This window comes from Podarcis gaigeae (assembly GCF_964106915.1).
Source record: "Podarcis gaigeae genome assembly, chromosome: 10".
Lineage (NCBI taxonomy): Eukaryota > Metazoa > Chordata > Lepidosauria > Squamata > Lacertidae > Podarcis > Podarcis gaigeae.
In genome coordinates, this window is record NC_139686.1 from 9,005,315 (window position 1) to 9,026,848 (window position 21,534).

A 21,534-nucleotide genomic window follows, 5' to 3' on the forward strand; every position below is an offset into this window, starting at 1 on the left:
TACAACCCAATGATGAGGAGACCCATTGCCTTCCAGATGTTGTCAGTGGCGTAGCGTGGGTTGTCAGCACCCGGGGCAAGGCAAGTAATTTGCACTCCCTAACCCGTGGATTTGCGCCCCCTAACCCTAACCCCCAGATGTTGCGCCCGGCGTGGCCGGCCCCCCCTGCACCCCCCACGCTATGCCACTGGATGTTGTTGGACTGCAACTCTCATCAGCCATTTTATTTCCTTCCTTACCCTCTTCCTGAACTGCTGGCTGCTGTTCCACACACTCACATCCACCTGCCCTGTCCTCTCAGCCAGAAGTGTGTCACCTTATTTGAGCATGGGTGGGTATCTCATTCAGCAACACGAAGAGATTTCCAGCCATCAAGAGACCACCTCCTTTCTGTTCGCTTCCATTGCTGATGGCCACCCTAGACTCTTAACCAACAATCTGCCTGACAAAGGATGGTCAGTCAGGGAGCGGCTTTCCTCCTACTGTGATTCCTGCACTTACTTGCTCCAATATACAGTACATGTTAACTTTTTGCAAAGAAGAAATTTGCTGTGAGAGACTAATTATTATTATTATTATTATTATTATTATTATTATTATTATTAATAATACCCTGCCCATCTGGCTGGGTTTCCCTAGCCACTCTGGGCGGCTTCTAGCAAAATATTAAACTACAATAATTCATGAAATATTAAAAGCTTTCCTAAACAGGGTTACTTTCAGATGTCTCCTAAAAGTCAGATAGTTGTTTATTTCTTTGACATCTGGTGGGAGGGCATTCCACAGGGCAGGCGCCACTACGAAGGCCCTCTGCCTGGTTCCCTGTAACCTCACTTTTCACAGTGAGGGAACCACCAGAAGGTCCTTGGCACTGGACCTCAGTGTCTGGGCTGAACGATGGGGATGGAGATGCTCATACTGGAGCAAGGCTGGTTAGGGCTTTAAAGGTCAGCACAAACCCTATGAATTGTGCTCGGAAACGTACTGGGAGCCAATGTAGGTCTTTCAGGACCGGTGTTATGTGGTCTTGGCGACTGCTCCCAGTCACCTGTCTAACTGCCGCATTCTGGATTAGTTGTACAGTGGTACCTCAGGCTACAGATGCTTCAGGTTACAGACTCCGCTAACCCAGAAATAGTACCTCGTGTTAAGAACTTTGCTTCAGGATGAGAACAGAAATCGCACGGCAGTGGCACAGCGGCAGTGGGAGGCCCCATTACCTAAAGTGGTACCTCAGGTTAAGAACAGTTTCAGGTTAAGAACGGACCTCCAGAACGAATTAAGTTCTTAATCCGAGGTACCACTCTAGTTTCTGGGGCACCTTCAAAGGTAGCCCCATGTAGACGACTGCTTCCCTATGGGCAATGCTTATTATGTAAATAGAGCTCTTTTCCTATCCCTGCCTTAACATAGAGAGCCTGTCTCCTTCCTCCACGCGACTTCGCCAACTTATTTCCATGCTCCCCAAAGCCATATGATTGAGGTTTGCAGAAGTCTGTTGCAGACCAGCCTGCGGGGAAGAGGAGAGGGTAGCTGTCACAGCGACGGCTGGGGTTCTGCCCTCCAGTTTCATTTCTTTTAAAAAATGTGCTCTTGTTATGTAAGGCTGTGGGAAGGATGGAAAACTACTGACAGAATCAGCCTCCCTCTCTCTGTATGTGTGCTCATTCCCTGCCAGTGACTCACAACAGGAGAGGTCGGAACATCAGGAGGCTGCAGAGAGCACTGGGATGGCCTGCGCCTTGGGCAGGTGTGCTAGGATTCCCAACTGCTGTTGGCCTGGAAAAAGCCTTCAGCATCTCTTAAAACGAGAAGTGTGGGTGAGAAAAGCAAAGTCTAGCTGTGGTCCCACTCTCTGCGGCTGTGTGCGCACCAGATGTTTAAGGAACATTTAAAGCCCATAGCTCCTCCTAGGGAATCATGGAAACTGTAGCTGATCCCCCTCACAGAACTATAATTCCCAGCACCTTGACAAACTACAGTTCCCAGGATTCTTTGGGGGGGGGGAGTCCTAGGTACATGGGCCTAGGACCCATGCACCTACAGGGACTGCCTCTCCTGGTATGCCCCGTGGAGGACCTTAAGGTCCATAAATGACAACATTTTGGAGGTCCCAAATCGCAAAGTGGTTAGATTGGTCTCACCTAGGGCCAGGGCCTTTTCAGTACTGGCCCCGACTTGGTGGAACGCTCTGTCACAAGAGGGCCCTGCGGAACTAAGTATTTGTCATTACAAAAGACTGGCCAGGCTCCCCAGGGTATCCAATCAAGTAAGCATTAACAGGTAACCTGCCAGACAGGAGTTAAACAACGCACTCAGATTTCTGTTGTAGACCGCCCTTTCTGTGATATAGGTATGATGTTTCTGGGGGTGGTCTTGGACTCCAAGGCGGGCAATTTAAAATGTCTATATAAGGGCGGACACACCTTTGTTCTGGGTCCTCCTCCTTTCCTGCGTGTGAGGGGAGCACCCTGTTGCAACAGTTCAATAAAGATCAAGCTTACGAGCTGCTTTGCTTCTCAATATTCTCTGGTTGGCCTCTGTTATTTTCTCCGACTGATGGAGAACCTGCAGAAGACTCTATAAGGGCTCTTGTGACCCCCATAAGGGAACAAGGGCATATTTACGTTTATTGCACACGCCATCCAAGTTGCGGGGCATCGTCACACCTTTATCACAAAGTGCTTTCCTGCATAGTCTCTTCAGGTAAACGTACACACCAATATGGAACAGCGGTTTCTCATCCTGAAATAAAGCTTGCGCCAATCGTGCATTGCCTGGGACCCAAGATAGATAGCTCGTTTCCAACCGATTTCAGTCTGTGAACCTCACAGGTCACCTTCAAAACCTAGGGCATTACGCATTTATCACAAGGCCTAGGGAGGTGGCAGAATAGCCAAGGAAAAGGCAGGCCAGTTTCATTCAACCCAACTCTCTCTTGCTTCAGTGATGGTTGTTGAAATGTAAAGACTTCAAGCGCAGAGAGGGGGGAGAAAATGCACCACTCTGCCTGGGGGTAGGCGCAGGGAGGTCATCCCAGGACACGTTTCCATTCATAACTTTCCGTAGAGCTATTTGGGGACATTGATTTAAATCCCGAGGCGTGTAATGCGTATAGCAAAGCCCAGTAGTGGCCCTGGCCGCCCTGTAATTTCAGCTTGCAGTTGAGCTGTTTTTCTTTTCTGCCCCCCTTTTATTTATTAAATTTGTAAACTGCCCTATACCCATAGATCTCAGGGTGGTTCACAGCATAATCGGGCCGATTCACAACGTAAGAACATTTTTCTTTGCTGCAGTTCTTAGGAAGAAACCTAGAAGGCTGCAATTTCCTAGGTGAAGTGGTACTCTGTTTCTCTCTTTGTGTGGCAAACACGTTGGTGTGGCAGGAGTGGACGGCAAGCATGGCAGAAAGATTTGAGGACAGTCAGAGGAATGTTTAAACATTTCAGTGTAGTATTGTATGGTATGAATTATTATTAATATTGCTTGCAAAATATGGATAGATATCTTTTTAAACCGAGAGCAAGATACCGGGGGCAATTCTAATTATGTTTGCAATGCATTTCATAAAAACAACAACAACATCAATTGGTGTGGCACGAGCAAATTTTTATTCTGAAAGTGTGGTCCAGAGGCAGAGGTTTGAGAACCACTGTCTTGCATTCTAGCTCCTGCATGGAAGCTTATTCTAAAATGAAAGGGAAGATATAGTAGTAGCAAAGGGACATGGGTGGCGCTGTGGGTTAAACCACAAAGCCTAGGACTTGCGGTTTGAATCCCCACAACAGGGTGAGCTCCTGTTGCTCAGACCCTCCTCCTGCCAACCTAGCAGTTCGAAAGCACGTCAAAGTGCAAGTAGATAAATAGGTACCACTCCGGCAGGAAGGTAAACGGCGTTTCTGTGCGCTGCTCTGGTTCGCCAGAAGCGGCTTAGTCATGCTGGCCACATGACCTGGAAGCTGTACGCTGGCTCCCTCGGCCAATAAAGCGAGATGAGCGCCACAACCCCAGAGTCAGCCACGACTGGACCTAATGGTCAGGGGTCCCTTTACCTTTATAGTAGTAGTAGTAATAATAATAATAATAATAATAATAATAATAATAATAATTTATTTATATGTCACCCATCTGATTGGGTTGCCCCAGCCACTATGGGCAGCTTCCAACAAAGTAAAACACAGTAAGACATCAAACATTAAAAACATCCTTATACAGGGCTGCTTTCAGATGTCATAGTAGTGGTTTGCTGGAGGAGTGGAGCTTAAATGAAATAAAAAAGGAAGAGGCACTAGATGGAAGGGCATTCCAGCACTGGAGAACTGCTAAGGAAGAAAGGGATGCATTCATCTGTGCCTTCCAAGCAGGAGCTGGTAGTTCAAGGATGCGTGCCTGGGAAGCTGAGCTTTTGTAATAATGTCTGTGGCCACAATAGTCTGAGCCAAATGCGTTCTTAAAATATAGCTCCAGCACCCTCTAGTGTCTGTGGGGGGAAGACGAGGAAACAGGAACGAGCAAGAGAGGTTTTCTTAAGACGGTTCCGTTCTTTGCTGCAACCAGAAACGACCGCAAGGGTCACAACCCAGATTCTCCAAATGTCCCTATTTTCCAGGGACAGCCCCGGATTTACAGAAGCTGTCCTGGTTTCTGATTTGGTCCTGGAATGTCCCGCTTTTCCTTAGGACATCCCTATTTTCATCGGATAGTGATGTATGGAAGTGAGAGCTGGACCATAAAGAAGGCTGATCGCCGAAGAATTGATGCTTTTGAATTCTGGTGCTGGAGGAGACTCTTGAGAGTCCCATGGACTGCAAGAAGATCAAACCTACGGATTCTGAAGGAAATCAGCCCTGAGTGCTCACTGGAAGGACAGATCCTGAAGCTTTGGCTCCAATACTTTGGCCACCTCATGAGAAGAGAAGACTCCCTGGAAAAGACCCTGATGTTGTGAAAGATGGAGGGCACAATGAGAAGGGGACGACAGAGGACGAGATGGTGGGACAGTGTTCTGGAAGAGACCAACATGAGTTTGACCAAACTGCGGGAGGCAGTGGAAGACAGGAGTGCCTGGCGTGCTCTGGTCCATGGGGTCACGAAGAGTCGGAGGCGACTAAACGACTAAACAACAACAACATTTTCATTGGATAAATGTTGGAGGCTATGGAGTTATGCGACCCCCCCAATTGTTGTTGCTTGTCTTCACTTACCCCGTCCCGGTGCCCTGCTCATGGTTGTGGAGAATATTCTTATGTTATGAATTCTCCATGTCACTGTTAAGAAAAAGAGGTCAGAATAGGTGAATAGATATGTGAAATGTCCCTGGATCAAGGGACTTTTCTTCTTTCAGTTCTCAGTCTTCTAAACGTAGCTCAAGGTTGCCATCTGAACTAGCCAGAGGTTTAACTGAGAATCAATCACAGTCAGTCTATCATTTGGAGAACCAAACTTTAGAATCATTTTAGTCCCAAAAATGGCAACGAGACATTTTGTGTTGGCGATTGTAACCTTGGTTTAAGGTAGGGTTGCTGTACGTCCAGAATTCAGCTCCCTTAAGCAGCGTCGGGGCAAAAATCACTGAAATGTTGGGGGGAGGGGAATCTCAACAACTTTGCCCAAAAAAGCACAAATTTCGTTTCTGGATTTTCTCTTTTTGAAACATGGCAACCCTAGTTGGTGCCTCGTTTATATATCTAATGCTGGTGTAATAAACAAAAGTTTGTCCTTATTCCCTTATGGGGTACACAAGAGCCCTTATAGAGTCCTCTGCAGGTTCTCTATCGGTCGGAGAAAATAACAGAGGCCAACCAGAGAATATTGAGAAGCAAAGCAGCTAGTAAGCCTGATCTTTATTGAACTGTTGCAACAGGGTGCTCCCCTCACACGCAGGAGAAGGAGGAGGACCCAGAACCCAGGTATGCCCGCCCTTATATAGACATTTTAAATTGCCCGCCCTGGAGCCCAAGACAACCCCCAGAAACATCATACATAAATCACAGAAGGGATGTAGCGCAAGACCACCCTCCAGACACATCATACCTATATCACAGAAAGGGTGGTCTACAACAGAAATCTGAGTGCGTTGTTCATCTCCTGTCATTGTTTATCTCCTGTCTGGCAGGTTACCTGTTAATGCTTACTTGATTGGATACCCTGGGGAGCCTGGCCAGTCTTTTGTAGTGACAAATACTTAGTTCCTGAGCCAGGTCACAGGCTCACCCTATTCATACACAGATAAACCCTTAAGACAGGTTTTGTGAATGAAAAGACAATGGGGAGGCTTTTCCATTTTCCTTTGACCTTGCAGAGAAAACATTTGGTCAGTTTGGGAGCCAAAATGGCTCCAGGACTACCCTCCTGTTCTGCCCCAGACATGTGGCCCATACGTGTAGTATTGTACATGTTTGCCTGGCACATCCATGAACATTTGTTATATATAAATAAGACCTTAATTTTTTTATTTCACTGGAAACGTATGGGATGGGGTCTTGCTGAGCACTTTTAAGCCACGTTGATTTTACACAGGACAGCGTTGCCACGAGGTAACCCCACTTCAGTGACCGTCGCGTGAGCAGCCCAAGGCCCAGGAGCTCTCTAGGCCAGCTTTAGCAGCCGCTGGTTTGACGAAGTTTCCTTTGTAAAGAGGAGCTATTTATATACCTTGGCTGGCCTTTTGTGGGGCTTTGCTGAAGTAAGCGGCGGGCAAACACAATAGCCGCCACCCTGTTTAAAGCCCAGGAGCTTAGCTGCTGTTTTATTCCCCTTTGATTGCATTTGGTGTTCCAGGAACCTTGTGATTTGAGCATCAGCAAAGGCTCTGAATCATATAAATGCAGCCTTTGCCAAGTTTCCCTGTCACCAAACGGGCTGCCTTTCGTTGTGTCATTGTGAGCCAGGCTAGCAAGAACGGTAGTCCTCAGAAAATAAAGGCAAATAAGGCAGTTTATGCTGTTTTTCTGATTTCCCCCTAACTGTTAAATTGTGCTTTATGCCTGAGCTTTCACACGACCTAAAAGCCATTTCCGGGAATTGTATTAGTGCAAGTTCACAGCTCTGCCTTACTCGCAAATTGTTAAGTTGTGGGTGAACATATCAGACGACACCGCGATTCTTCAAACAGCTCTTGTTTATTCACAGGCCAGGACAGAACTGAACTGAAGGGTTCAGTCAGCCTGCTTATATAGAGCTCTAGTACAACGTAACTGTATCAACTTTCTAAAAGTATCCAATCACTGAACGTCACTTTTGATCCCTTATTTGCATAACTATCTACAGTATCCCCCTGCTGGCCAGGGTGAGAACTTCAGTACATAACACAAATGTTGTTGTTTTTTCTGATAGCAAATAACATGGAAACGAGCGCTGTGCGATATTTCTGGAAGCAGCTTTACAGCCGCGCGACAGGTCAGACAGGAAGCGGAAATCAGCAGCTAGTGAAATGTCTGTAAAATGGAGCAAACTGGTTCCCATTGGGACTGGCTGGGCGGAAAGCTGGGAGACCAGCAGCAGGGGGTGCCAGAGCCAATGACAGATAGAGAGCAGTGTCCACTGGGCAGCTGGTCCAACTTTAGTATGGAGGAAAGCTAACATGATTTGGCCTTCTGCGTATAGAAAAAGGTGCACGATAAGGCAGCATTCTCGAGGCTGGAATCGGCAACAAACGCTGCTAGACTACACCTCCCATCATCCTTGCACGTTGGCCCTGCTCGTCAGAACTGCCAGGAGTTGGAGTCCATCAACAGGATACCAGATGCAGGAGGAGAGTATGGAGTTGTTGTTAGAAATCAGGCAAGTTGGGAGAAAGCTTGCAGCTTGGGGCAGCCAGGTTCTGGAGCAGGGAGAAGGCAGTTGGGCAGAGAGAGAGAGAGAGAGAGAGAGAGAGAGAGGAAAGGGCCTTAACTCATTAGATATGCAGATGACACAACCTTGATGGCAGAAAGGGAGGAGGAATTAAAGAACCTTTTAAGGAGGGTGAAAGAGGAGAGCACAAAATATGGTCTGAAGCTCAACATCAAAAAAACTAAGATCATGGCCACTGGGCCCATCACCTTCTGGTAAATAGAAGGGAAAGATATGGAGGCGGTGAGAGATTTTACTTTCATGGGCTCCATGATCACTGCAGATGGTGACAGCAGCCACAAAATTAAAAGACGCCTGCTTCTTGGGAGAAAAGCAATGACAAAACTAGACAGCATCTTAAAAAGCAGAGACATCACCTTGCCAATGAAGGTCCGTATAGTAAAAGCTTTTCCCAGTAGTGATGTATGGAAGTGACAGCTGGACTATAAAGAAGGCTGATCGCCAAAGAATGGATGCTTTTGAATTCTGGTGCTGGAGGAGACTCTTGAGAGTCCCATGGACTGCAAGAAGATCAAACCTCTCCATTCTGAAGGAAATCAGCCCTGAGTGCTCACTGGAAGGACAGATCCTGAAGCTGAGGCTCCAAGACTTTGGCCACCTCATGAGAAGAGAAGGCTCCCTGGAAAAGACCCTGATGTTGGGAAAGATGGAGGGCACAAGGAGAAGGGGATGACAGAGGAGGAGATGGTGGGACAGTGTTCTCGAAGCTACCAGCATGAGTTTGACCAAACTGCGGGAGGCAGTGGGAGGCAGGAGTGCCTGGCGTGCTCTGGTCCATGGGGTCACGAAGAGTCGGACACGACTAAACGACTAAACAACAACAGAGCATCTGCTTTGCATGCAGAAGGTCCCCGGTTCGATCCCCGACTCCCCTGATGGCGAGAGGTGAGAGACCACCAGCAGGCAATGGCTTTTCCAGCCTGGTTTCCCCCACCCTCCTGAAGCCCCAGGAGTCTTCATAAGGGAGCTGTTTCCAGAGGAATGAGGGATGAGACACACTGTTTGCCATCAGGGGGTGGCTGGTTTCACCTGTGCTGCCCCACCTGTGACTCTGTATGCATTCAGGCTGCATTCATTTACTAGCGACAAAGCCCCATTGAACGATGTGGGGTGTACTTCAGAAAAGACTCGTGTACTCTTTTAAGCTTTAATGCAATTGTCACTGTCTATATTTATTTATTTTTTTGCATATAATTTCCTTTGAGCTTCGCTGCTTGCATTTCCCACTCTGCACCCCTATACAGTGGTACCTCGGGTTACAGACGCTTCAGGTCACGCAATTTCGGGTTGCGCACCGTGCCAAACCTGAAAGTACCGGAACAGATTACTTCTGGGTTTTGGCGCCCGCGCATGTGAAGAAACACTAAATTGCACTTTGCGCATGCACAGAAGTGCCGAATCGCGACCCGCACGTGCGCAGACACGGTGCTGCATGTCACGTGCCTCCCGCATGGATCACATTCACAACCCGAGGTTCCACTGTACGTACATATGTAGGATAACACTTTGAGCATCTCACGATGTGGGACTCTAGCCCAGCCTATTTGCTAAATCTCAGATTCTGCTGATTTGCCTTGCCCGTGGGTGAGGAATGATTTGATGGAGAGACAACACTGCCACCTATTGACCCCACCTAAGAAATGCATCTTCAACGTCAAAGGCTTTGAGCGAGATGGGGAAACCTGCAATTCCCTGGGTCGGCTGATGCAGGTGGAAGTCCACCGATGTAGTATGGAACAGCGGCTTGAGCATCTGGGAAATGTGGTATCCTTGGTGGCAAAATGAACAGGGAGACCGGAACGTGCCTGTTTAGCCAGGAATTGTGTGTCCTGAATGGCAGCGACTGCTGGAAGATTCAAGACAGCAAAATGAAAGTACAGTGGTACCTCGGGTTGCAGATGCTTCAGGATACAGACGCTTCAGGTTACAGACTCCGCTAACCCAGAAATAGTACCTCGGGTTAAGAACTTTGCTTCAGGATGAGAACAGAAATCGTGTGGCTGCGGCGTGGCAGCAGCAAGAGGCCCCATTAGCTAAAGTTGTACCTCAGGTTAAGAACGGTTTCAAGTTAAGAACGGACCTCCAGAAGAAATTCAGTTCTTAACTTGAGGTACCACTGTACTGTATTGGCCCGAATATAAGCCACACCCGAATATAAGCTGCACCTTTAAAATTCAAGGGGAAGAAAGAAAAAAAGACAATACCTGAATATAAGTTGCTCCCTTAAAAATCTGCAGGCGCTCACACCCATTCCATTTTACCGTACGTCCGTTTCAGCAGCGATATCGTAAAAGCCAATTTTTTGTAAGGTCGTGAATTTAAGCCGCACTTTAACTTTTCATGGTGGAATTTGGGGAAAAAGTGAGGCTAATATTCAGGCCAATACGGTACTTCTTTGCACAGCACAGAGTTAAACTATGGAACTCCACCCCCCCCCCCCAGAAGACAGTGAAGGCCACCAATCTAGATGGCTTTAAAAGAGGTTTAGACAAATTGACGGAGGAGAGGGTTGCCAATGGCTGCTAGCCATGATATAACTGGGTTTGGCTTCCACAGGAGGGGAAATGCTCTGGCCCCCAGATCTCGCATTTGTGGGTTTCCCACGGACATCTGGTTGGCCACTGGGAGAAGAGGTTGCTGGACTAGATGGGCAACTGGCCTGATCCAGAAGGCTCTTCCCATGTTCTTATGCCTCTGTGGCCAGCATGGTGTAGTGGTTAAGAGCAGTGGACTTGTAACCTGGTGAACTGGGTTCGCTTCCCCACTCATCCACATGCAGCTGCTGGGTGACCTTGGGCCAGTCACACTTCTCTGAAGTCCCTCAGCCCCACTCACCTCACAGAGTGTTTGTTGTGGGAGAGGAAGGGAAAAGAGAATGTTAGCCACTATGAGACTCCTTCGGGTAGTGATAAAGTGGGATATCAAATCCAAACTCTTCTTCTCTGTGGATGTTTTGTTGGGTTTGCTTTAGAGGTTATTGTTAGCAGCATATTGCTCTGGGTTGTCCCCCCCCTCCCATGCATCAAAAGTTGCTTGGAGACCCTATAGGCCATAGCTGTCAACTGTCCCTTATTTGGCGGGAAACTCCCTTATCCCAGTGCCGTGTCCCGCTGCTGCCCCTTATTGTTTCATGCTCGCCCGGCTCAGGAGTCAAGCAGCAGCTCAGGGTCCTCTGCCGCGAGAGAGAGAGTGCAGACGAGCTGCCGCGTCTCCGTCTCTCCCTTTCCCCCCTCAGGGGCGCGTCGTGAGGAGACGGGTAGCGGCGGCCGGGCAGGCAGCCCCTCTCTTGCGAGACTTCCGCCGCGCTGCCAGGGGAAGCCGGAGGCGGCAGCGGTGTCGGCCTGAGGGGGGAGGAAGAGGAGGGAAAGCAGTATTTAATGTCTGGATAAAATACAAAGACTTATTGGAAAACAAGACTCCGAGGTGGCTTTCGCCTCTGGAAGCTAAGGCCCGAAAAAGACCCAATATGGAGGCCAAATGGCCAAAATATTGGGAAATATTAGAAAAAGATGGAGACAATTGGAAATTGCAGAGTTTGGAGAAAATGAAGGATAAAGTGCGTGACTGGTTACATTACGCTCAGATTAAAGAAGTTTTTAAAAATGACAGAAAGTTAGGGTTCCAGGTGGAGAAATCGAAATTGGAAACAGAACTGCTAGAACCAAAGACTAAGGTACTATCTAGAATGTACAACTTGCTGTTAAAATGGAATACACAAGACGAAACGGTTAAATCGGCTATGATAAAATGGGCACAGGATATTGGGCATAACATTATGTTTGAGGACTGGGAAAGGTTGTGGACCACTGGGTTGAACTTCACTGCATGTAATGCTCTGAAGGAAAATGTAATGAAAATGATGTATAGGTGGTACATGACCCCAGTTAAACTTGCCAAAATATACCATTCGTCTGACAATAAATGTTGGAAATGTAAGGAAAGTGAAGGAACATTCTTTCATCTCTGGTGGACTTGCCCTAAAGTGAAGGCCTTCTGGGAAATGATATATAATGAGTTGAAAAAGGTATTTAAGTATACCTTCACTAAGACACCAGAGGCCTTCCTTTTGGGTATTGTCGGCCAGAACTGGAAAACGCAAGATCTACCCACACTGGAAGAGTGGCAGATGCAGCTGATGGACTATATGCAACTGGCCGAGATGACTGGCAGAATCCGAGACCTGGGAGAAGAGAGGATTGAGGAAGACTGGAAGAAATTTAAGATGTACTTACAAAAACATTGTAATTTGTTGGAATGTTAAGAAGGATGCTAGATTATAAATAATTGGCCACCACTAAATTAGATTGAATTTGATTATAAGTGAGGTTAAAGAAAACACAAACCTTTTGGAGAATTGTTAGACTGTATTTAAATGAATGGATACAAGATTGTAAACAAGTTGATAATTTGCTTGGGAAAAACTTTTTTAACGATGTAAGTGGGAGCGGGGGACGTGAGGGAGTCCAAAGAAGTGATGAAACCACGTTTTGATATAAGCAATGTTGTTTATTATTTGGGTATTTGTATCAAAAAACTTTAATAAATATTTATTTAAAAAAAAAAAGGAAGAGGAGGGGATGGGGAGGGATGCAGAAGGGCGGCGCTTCAGTGGACGTGGTGGCGCTGCAACCGCCTCATGCCGGGCCCACGGATGGCGTGGGTGAGAGTCTCTCTCCCTCCCTCCCTCTCTCTCGGGCGGGGAAGGGCTGATGGAACTCCTTGCGCCAGGACGATGGCAGCCCCGACGTGCTGCTTAGCATCCCCTCCAACCAGTGCAGCATCTTAATGTAGTGATTTCCCCCTCTGCATCCCTTTCATAACTCTATTTTTATAAATCATCTGTCCATCCATAGTTCAAATTTTTACTACAAGTTTTCCGTCAATCCTACCAATCCTCTTCCTGGTTTCTAATTCTGCCTCTAAGCTTTGCCATCTTAACATCGTTCATCAGTCCCACTCTTCTTTGGTGGGAGTTGTAGACCCTTAGGATCATTCAGTCCAACCCCCTGCAAAACACAGTCAGTGGCAGCCAAAGCAGCATGGCTCCATCAGTGGTGGATTTCTGTATAAGCTAAGCAAAATCCCTTATTTTGGCTGCTGATCCCTTATTTTTGAGGCTGCTGGTCCCTTATTTTCAAATCTGTAAGTTGACAGCTATGCATATGCATCGAGCGTCTGAAAAATGACAATGATTGCGACGGTGGTGCTGGTATCGTGCCAACGGCGGCTTCCCTGAAACGCTTTTGTTCTGAGGTGCCTCCTGCACTACAAAGACTTTGTTCTCTGAATCCTTGTGAAATTCTTGGTCTTTGTAAGCGTTGCAGTTCAGCCGAACCAGAGCGGTTTCACATTCTTTCTTGCTTCTTTTGAAATGACTCTGAAATAACCGAACCTCCCCTCATGTCTTTCTTCCTGATGACTCACTGCTTACTAAAAGCACGAGCACCACAGGACAATAGATCTTTTTCCAAACGCAGTTGAACGCCCTGCAATCGCATCAGTAGCCCCTACACATGATGCTCTCATGTGCCAACTCCTCCGCCCACATCTCCATGAGAAGAAGTCATTATTTGACCCTGCAGTCCACCCTCCTTCTGCAGAGGCTTAGAAAAGTGCAGAGAAAGCCATTCTTCACCTTTACAACGTCCTGTTTCACCGCAAGTTAAGCAGGAGTTAGGAACCTAGGAATCAGAGTTACAGTACACCAGCTTGCTTTATATTTCCTATGCTGAGTGGCTGTGGCTGTTCTGGGTTCCATGTGATTTCATGGGTTATGTTTACCAATTTTCCCTACAGAGAAAAAACTCGCGCATGACACAATCGCGCTCACACAGACCCCAGAAATGTCAATGTATCTAATTCGTTCCTTTCATAAAAATTATACAGTGGATGCTCGGGTTACGAACGTGATCCATGCAGGAGGCATGTTCTCAACCCACAGCGTTCACAACCCGCAGTGCTACAGCGTTCACAACCTGCAGTGCCACTTCTGTGCACGCACCCGAAAACACACAACCTGAAGCATCTATAACCCGAGGTATGATTGTATACCCTTTGAGTGTAACACCCCACCCCCAACAAACCTCAAAGAGGTTTACAAAAAATAAAGGAAAAAAAAGAAAACACTTGCAAGCACTTAGAACTTAAAAAAATAAAATAAAAACAGCAATAAGCTAAAAACAGATTAAAATACCATATTTTTCGCTCTATAAGACACACCAGACCACAAGACGCACCTAGTTTTTGGAGGAGGAAAACAAGAAAAAAAATATTCTGAATCTCAGAAGCCAGAACAGCAAGAGGGATCGCTGTGCAGTGAAAGCAGCTATCCCTCTTGCTGTTCTGGCTTCTGGGATAGCTGCGCAGCCTGCATTCGCTCCATAAGATGCACACACATTTCCCCTTACTTTTTAGGAGGGAAAAAGTGAGACTTATAGAGCAAAAAATACGGTACATTTCAACGTTCTATATATCTGGGTTGTTGTTGTTGTTTAGTCGTTTAGTCGTGTCCGACTCTTCGTGACCCCATGGACCAGAGAACGCCAGGCACCTCTGTCCTCCACTGCCTCCCGCAGTTTGGTCAAAATATATCTGCGTAGGCTTGTTCAAACAAAAGGAATTTTTAGCAGGTGTCAAAAAGAGAACAATGAAGGCATCTGCCTGGTGTCAATAGACAGGAAGTTGCAAAGTGCCGGCACACTAAAATATCAATTTCTTACAAATGTAGAACAGGCATTATGTGTCACCAGTAATAGTGCCAGTTCTGCAGATTAAGGCCATCTAGAGCGCATGTATGGAATAAGACATCTCTCAGGTTTGCATTTGACAGCCCTGCCTCTTTCTTATTCTTCTCTTTCATTTAATTTTGGGGCCTCAAGCCAGGGGGAGGGGTGCTTGCCATAACGCCCGGTTAGCAAAGAGTTAAAATAAATAAATAACGCCAAAGGTGTTTCCTGTGGTTCTTTGTTCTTCACTCCCATGTGAAATACCCAGTTGTGTTGCAACGAGTGGAAATTTAGCAGGTCAAGCTGTTCCGAGTCGTTCGACTGAGAGGAGCCAGGCTCCCTTTTTACTTTGGGTTGATGACAATCTCACCCTGCTAAGATTTCCTTTAAATAGAGAGGCGATTGTGACCGAGTGTCGACAGCTGTTTCTTGCAAAATGAGCCACCCTCAGCCGAGCTGCCTGGCTGTCTTCCAGAAGCGGTGATCGTATCTCAAAACGTGAGAAGCACCAAAAGGCTTGTTTGGTCTGCACACAACCCATGGCCGGGGTTTGCTCATTCTTGGGCACAAACCCGGCATCACACAAAAGCAATTGAAGAGAACGCAGGGAGGGTGTCTTGCATTGTTCTTTCTCCCCCCCCCCCAAAGATCTTTATTGAAACTTAACATATAGTTAAAGCCATGGTTTTCCCAGTAGTGAGAGCTGGACCATAAAGAAGGCTGATCGCCGAAGAATGGATGCTTTTGAATTCTGGTGCCAGAGGAGACTCTTGAGAGTCCCATGGACTGCAAGAAGATCAAACCTGTCCATTCTGAAGGAAACCAGCCCTGAAAGCCCTGGTGGGGATTCACCTGTCTCCTTTCCTGGTAATCAGATTGATCATTTGATGCACAGAAATGGGCTGATACAACCCCAGCTCCTCAGCTGGTCTGGATGGATTCGCTGAAGGAGGTTCTGGGTGGCAGCGTGGCTTGACAACCATATGTCAGGAGTGCTCTGATGGTGTTTCCTGCTTGGCAGGGGGTTGGACTCGATGGCCCTTGTGGTCTCTTCCAACTCTATGATTCTATGATTCTATGCCTGTCTGTGACCACGAAGGGTGGCCACACCTATGTTTGTCCACGGACTCTGATGATATGTGACCCCTGGGAGGCTGATATGTGGCCCTCGGGTGAAAAACAGCTAACCACCCCTGGTCTACATTCACCAGTGACATTTGTTTTGAAATTTGAGTGCTGTGGGTGTTTCTCCCTTTGGTCAATTCTCTCTCTCCACCTTGGGATCAGCCCCCTCCTCTTAAGAGAAATAGAAAGTTCACAGGCTAAACCTTTCGAAGTGATCTAGGTAAAAGATGGATCCAGTAGAGTTAACCTGAACCTTGAAAAGACCATAGAGCTGAAAGAGGAAGTGGGAAAGAGTGGCGTCCTTCCAATTTCCTCCTCCAGATGTATTTTTTCAGAGGTAACCTTCCTCATCACCAGATGTATTTTTTCAGAGGTAACCTTCCTCATGAGCAAGAGGCCAAATGAGAAATTTCATGACCACCATAAAACTTCATATAATGCTTTTCGCTTTCAGAAATGAACATCTCTTAAGGCCAGCTCTGATGCAACGTACTACTGAACAGCGCATTGCAGCCATTATGAGCATTACCTGTTTTGGTCTCCCAACAAAACATTTGCTCCCATTACTGTGGACAACATTTTATTTACCTGTACAAACATCACAAACAGTTTTCCAAAAATCCGTATTATTGACAAATTTAATTAAACACTGCAACCCGGCCATAAGGAATATGCACACACAGAGAGCTCTTCCATTGACCAGAGGGGAAAAACAACAACAGATTATGGAGACCTATTGAATGAGCACCACTAGAAGTCCTATGTACATATGAGCGAAACGCCCATCATTTTGATAAGCAGGGCAAACAGTAGAGCGGCGTGTTGCAAAGATCAGAGTGGGAAGGCTGGGCCACATATATTTGTGTGCTATTTGCAGGGTCCTTCTCAGTAGAGGCTGGGCCACCCGATGTTGGGCAGAGTAATAAGTTAGGCTATGGCTAAGGCAAGATATACAGCAGGCATGGAGTTCGTGGTCTTAGTTATGCCACCGCATGAGACACTTATGCGAAGGATGGCGAACATCACCTTTTGATGTTAAGTGGTCCATATCTCAGTGGCTGGACATCTGCTTTGCATGCAGAAGGTTCCAAGGTTCAACCCCTGAAGACAGAATCGGGATTCAAGATGATCTTACCAGATTGGAGAACTGGACAAAATGTATTCCAGTAGGGACAAATTTAAGGTTATACACTTACACAGGAAGAACCAGCTTCACCTTGATTGCCAGTAGCACATGTGAAAAGGATCCAGGGATTTTAGTCGACCACAAGCTTAACATGAGTCAACAGGGTGATGCAGCAGCAAAAAAGCTAACGCTATTCTAGGTTGCATCAACAGAAGTCTAGTGTCCAGATCACGGGATGTCATAGCACTACTCTGTTCTGCCTTGGTCAGACCACACTTGGAATACAGTGTTACCTCGGGTTACATACACTTCAGGTTACATATGCTTCAGGTTACAGACTCCGCAAACCCAGAAATATTACCTCGGGTTAAGAACATTGCTTCAGGATGAGAACAGAAATCGTGCTCTGGCGGCGCAGCGGCAGCAGGAGGCCCCCATTAGCTAAAGTGGTGCTTCAGGTTAAGAACAGTTTCAGGTTAAGAACGGATCTCAGGAACGAATTAAGTACTTAACCCGAGGTACCACTGTACTGTGTCCAATTCTGGGCACCACAATTTAAGAAGGATATGGACAAACTGGAACATGTGCAGAGGAGGGCAACCAAGATGACCAAGGGTCTGGAAACCAAGCCTTATGAGGAACGGTTGAAGGAGCTGGGTCTGTTTAGGCTAGAAAAGAAGAGACTGGGAGGAGATATGAGTCATCTTCAAATATCTCAAGGGCTGTCACATGGAGGATGGAGCCAGCTTGTTTTCTCCTGCTCTGGAGGGCAGGACCCGAACCAACGGATTCAAGTTACAAGAAAGGAGATTCCGACCAAACATCAGGAAGAACTTTCTGACAGTAAGAGCTGTTCAAGAGTGGAATAGACTCCATCAGAAAGTGGTGGACTCTCCTTCCTGGTGGTTTTCAAGCAGAGGTTGGATGGCCATCTGCCATGAATGCTTTAGCCGAGATTCCTGCATTGCAGGGGGTTGGACTAGATGACCCTCGGAATCCCTTCCAACTTGACAAGTCTATGATTCTATGATATCCTGGTAGCTCTGGGAGAGACCCCGGTCTGAAATCCTGGAGAGCCATTGTCAGAGCTGGATAGATCTATGAATGGAGTAAACATAAGGCAGCTTATAACTGGTTGGTATCTGGTTGGCCACTGTGAGAACAGGATCCTGGACTGTATGGCCCACTGTCCTGGTCCAGCAGGTTCTGCTTATGTTTTTATGTTCCCAGGTCCCTGACAAGAAAGAGTCTTTCCTGTTATCTCCACCCTTTTAACTGGAGATGCCAGGTGTGGCGTTTCCCCACCTAGGTGTGTGACATCATATTGCGTTCATAGGGAAAGGGTTAACTAATTGTAAAATGACTAACCAATGGGAACCCAGGGGGCAGAGTTAACTGTGTACAGTGGTACCGCGGGTTAAGTACTTAATTCCTTCCGGAGGTCTGTTCTTAACCTGAAACGGTTCTTAACCTGAAGCACCACTTTAGCTAATGGGGCCTCCTGCTGCTGTCGTGCCGCCAGAGCATAATTTCTGTTCTCATCCTGAAGCAAAGTTCTTAACCCGAGGTAATATTTCTGGGTTAGCAGAGTCTTTAACCTGAAGCGTATGTAACCTGAAGCATATGTAACACGAGGTACCACTGTATAAGGTTTAAGCACAGAGGTTTTTTGGGGAGAGTTAGAGTTAGGGTTAGAGTGGAGAAGACAGTCTGGAGTTAGATGAGAGAGGGAAGATAAGTCTGTGGGTTGGGCTAGTCAGGTGTGAGAGAGTGAGAGAATTTGTTAAGAGGAGTCAGTCAAACAGTTGAGAGGATCAGTCAGAAGGTATTAGGCCGGTATAGGCCGGTAAAGAAACTAAAGTTAAGATACTGACAGGAATATTATTGGAGAAACCATAAATTTGTTAATGTCTGTAAAATAAATTTGGGTTTTTTTGGTTCACTTTTAACAACTGACTGGACTCAGTGTTTTACCAGAGAGTAAGGGGTTGGTGGCAGCGGGGAAGTGAGCACAGTGGTGGCACAGGGATCAATAGACCGTTAAACGTCCGGGGACCCTGTGTGATCGCCACACCAGGGATTGAATTTGGGACCTTCTCCATGCAAAGCATATGCTCTCTACCATTGACCTATGACCTTTGGAAAGTGCCTGCATCAAATGAGGAACAGACAGTATCTCTTGAAGCTGAGTTATCTCATGAGTCCCACAGAGAGAGCCCAAAAACCTGGAGGAGCTCTCACAGGCCAGGAAAACCACACAGGAACTTGACAATCCTGTGAGGTGGAACTCACAAGACCGAGATCTTCCCTCACAGGATCACAGCAGGATCTTGAAAGGGCGAAGGAGGTAGATTGGGACACTAACGGAAATATGGAGGATTTGCTATGATGCAGCTCATGTTGAAGTCCAGTTCGCTTGCAAACTGCTTGCAAAAGGACTTCAGAATGACGGCTCTCAGCTGATCGGCACTGGCAGCCATCACCCTTAAAATCCAGTTGTCTGCATTTTGAATGCAAACTGCTGCAAAACGATGTCTCTCAGGACTCATCAGCTGATCAAAGCTGGCCACCCCATTGGCTGAATGAGGGCATGCCTGACGGCTTACTCCCTGGCTCAGCCAATCCCAGTGGGGCTCCCTGTCAGTGAAAATCAGCTGATTGGTCCTGAGAGGGAATAATGGGGAGCCCACTTTAAGCTCCTCATTCCTCCTTTGCAGATACGTCTATATCTGCCCTGATGCCATGTACAGTGTTCCGGGGGGGAGGCAAGTGGATGTGGTTTGGAGAAAACATCCTCACAGGCCAGTTAGGATCCCTGTTGGGCCTTATAAGGTCAGAAGACCAGAGGTTCTCCACCGCAGGGCAGAACGATGGAACTGAGTAAAAGGCCCCCAGGTTATCGCAGATATTCCCTTCTTAGGTGTTCCTCCTGGGATATCCACACCATTCAGCAAACCACAGTGGCTCAGATCCAAACAACCGCGAGCAAGAGGCGAAAATGTATTAGTGCCGTTCTGTCAAACCACGGTGCAGTGTGTCAGGGGCTGAACTGCCAGGCGTCAAACACGGTGAATTAGGAAGATAGCCAGCCATGGCATGTAAAAACTCGTGGTCTTGAAAAGAACTTGTGCGGTGCCAGTTCCAGGAGACTTTGGGAAAGATGTTCTCAGTGGGCCTTCCTCTCTACATAGGCTATACCCATCGTCCTCGCAGCTGTTGCCACTGCTCATTTGCTTGGGAGGAAATCACCGTCTCCCAGCAGGGCCGGTGCTCCCGTTGGACAGAGTGAGGCAGCTGCCTCAGGCGGCAGACAGTAATTGGCAGCAGATGATGGAGGATACAGTGACATGGGCCATGCAGCCTGCCCTACACCGGCTAAGTTGGTTGAATGCCTTCAGCTGCTGCCTAATGAAGCCGCCCTTCAGCCCTGGCCTCCGAGCTTGTGCAAAATCTTGTGCGAGAGCTTCTTCAAACGAAAGAACTTCTCTGGAATTTGGGGTCACCTCTCTCATGCCAGGTCGGAAGTAGCCCTTCTGTTAGCAGAAGAGACTTTCCACCGGGAGAAGGGCACCTTTGGATCCAGGCCACTACCTCCGTCGTCTGATGAGAAGCATGACTTCGGCCACTTGAGAGTTTGGAGGCCATGGTTGTTGTTGTTCTTGAAGCCACCTTGATCCCAGGGCACTGGACTATCGGGAGAGCAACTTTTCCATGATGGGGTTGGTAAAGGAAAAGCTTCGGAACATGTTTTGGTCCATGCTGTTGATGAGGCTCCGGTCCCCACACGACAACCGGGGTTTCTCGTTCAGAAATTCTTTGTCAAAGTTGCTGCAGTCGCCCGGGGATTTCTTGCAGAAGGGAGAGGGAAAAACGGAGTTAGAAGCATCAGAAATGGCAGCGGGAGAGTTGCACAATGATTTTCAAACCTGGGTCTCCAGCAGACCACAACTTCCATCATCCCTAGCTAGCAGGACCAGTGGTCAGGGATGATGGGAGTTGTAGTCCATCAACAGCTAAAGTTTAAGAAACATTGCTTAAGCTAATGTGGCGTTTTCCAGATATTGTTGTTTGACTACAACTCCCATCGTCTCTGACTAGCGGCTAGGCAAATGGGAGTCCAGCAACCTTGGGGGGGGGCAATAATGGCACCTGCCCCTGCATTAAGAAGATGCTCTTGAACCTTTAAAAACAGGGCCAGGGTTCCCTGTGGCTCTCTTAACTCCCATCAGCCCCAGCCAGGATGAAGGGTGATGGAATTTGTAGTCCTCCAAGCCTTTAGTGATTCTCCCAAGCTCTTCCTGACCGCAGTGGTGGTCGGTAGCCATTGGGAGCCGTAGGGCAGAAGGAAAGGAGCCCAACAGTAGGTGGCGCCAGAACCAATGAGCTCTACTTTTGTGCCCATTCTCTGCTATTGAGTTCTACAAAAGGCAAGCTTGAGAGACAGCTAGCAAGCAGCAACACCTTCTGGACAGGTTGTAAATAAGAAGACAGACAGGTGAGGGCTGGGGAAAGCAGGTGGGGTTGTGCCCCATTCCCCTAATGTATCAGCCCCCCCTGGCTTCTCTCGCTGCTGCAACTGTAACTGATGTTTGATATTGTTATGTACTGACTTGAATAGGATTCAGAATGCAGCAGTCTGATTGGTCCTAGAACAATAGGATTCAGAATGCAGCAACAATAGGATCCAGAATGCAGCAGTCTGAT

General features: G+C 47.3%; 1 protein-coding gene and 2 long non-coding RNA genes across 5 annotated transcripts in view; all 3 read right to left on the bottom strand.

Moving 5' to 3' along the window:
• LOC310826381 overlaps window positions 1–15,629 on the bottom strand; it is a 131,804-nt gene extending 116,175 nt beyond the window's left edge. Inside the window, exon 1 of the long non-coding RNA XR_014555810.1 lies at window positions 15,557–15,629. This is a non-coding gene — a long non-coding RNA (uncharacterized lncRNA). The remainder of the gene's footprint in view (window positions 1–15,556) is intronic.
• Window positions 1–21,534, bottom strand: part of LOC310826294 — a 204,687-nt gene that overhangs the window by 128,732 nt on the left and 54,421 nt on the right. The window lies entirely within an intron of this gene.
• Window positions 16,268–21,534, bottom strand: part of PRKCQ (protein kinase C theta) — a 56,712-nt gene continuing 51,445 nt past the window's right edge. For 2 of the 3 annotated variants that reach the window (XM_083700281.1, XM_083700280.1), the window contains exon 18: window positions 16,268–20,678. In XM_083700281.1, the coding sequence (XP_083556407.1) occupies window positions 20,520–20,678 (159 nt within the window). In that variant the 3' untranslated portion in view covers window positions 16,268–20,519. The remainder of the gene's footprint in view (window positions 20,679–21,534) is intronic. The other variant, XR_014555586.1, reaches the window with a different exon arrangement.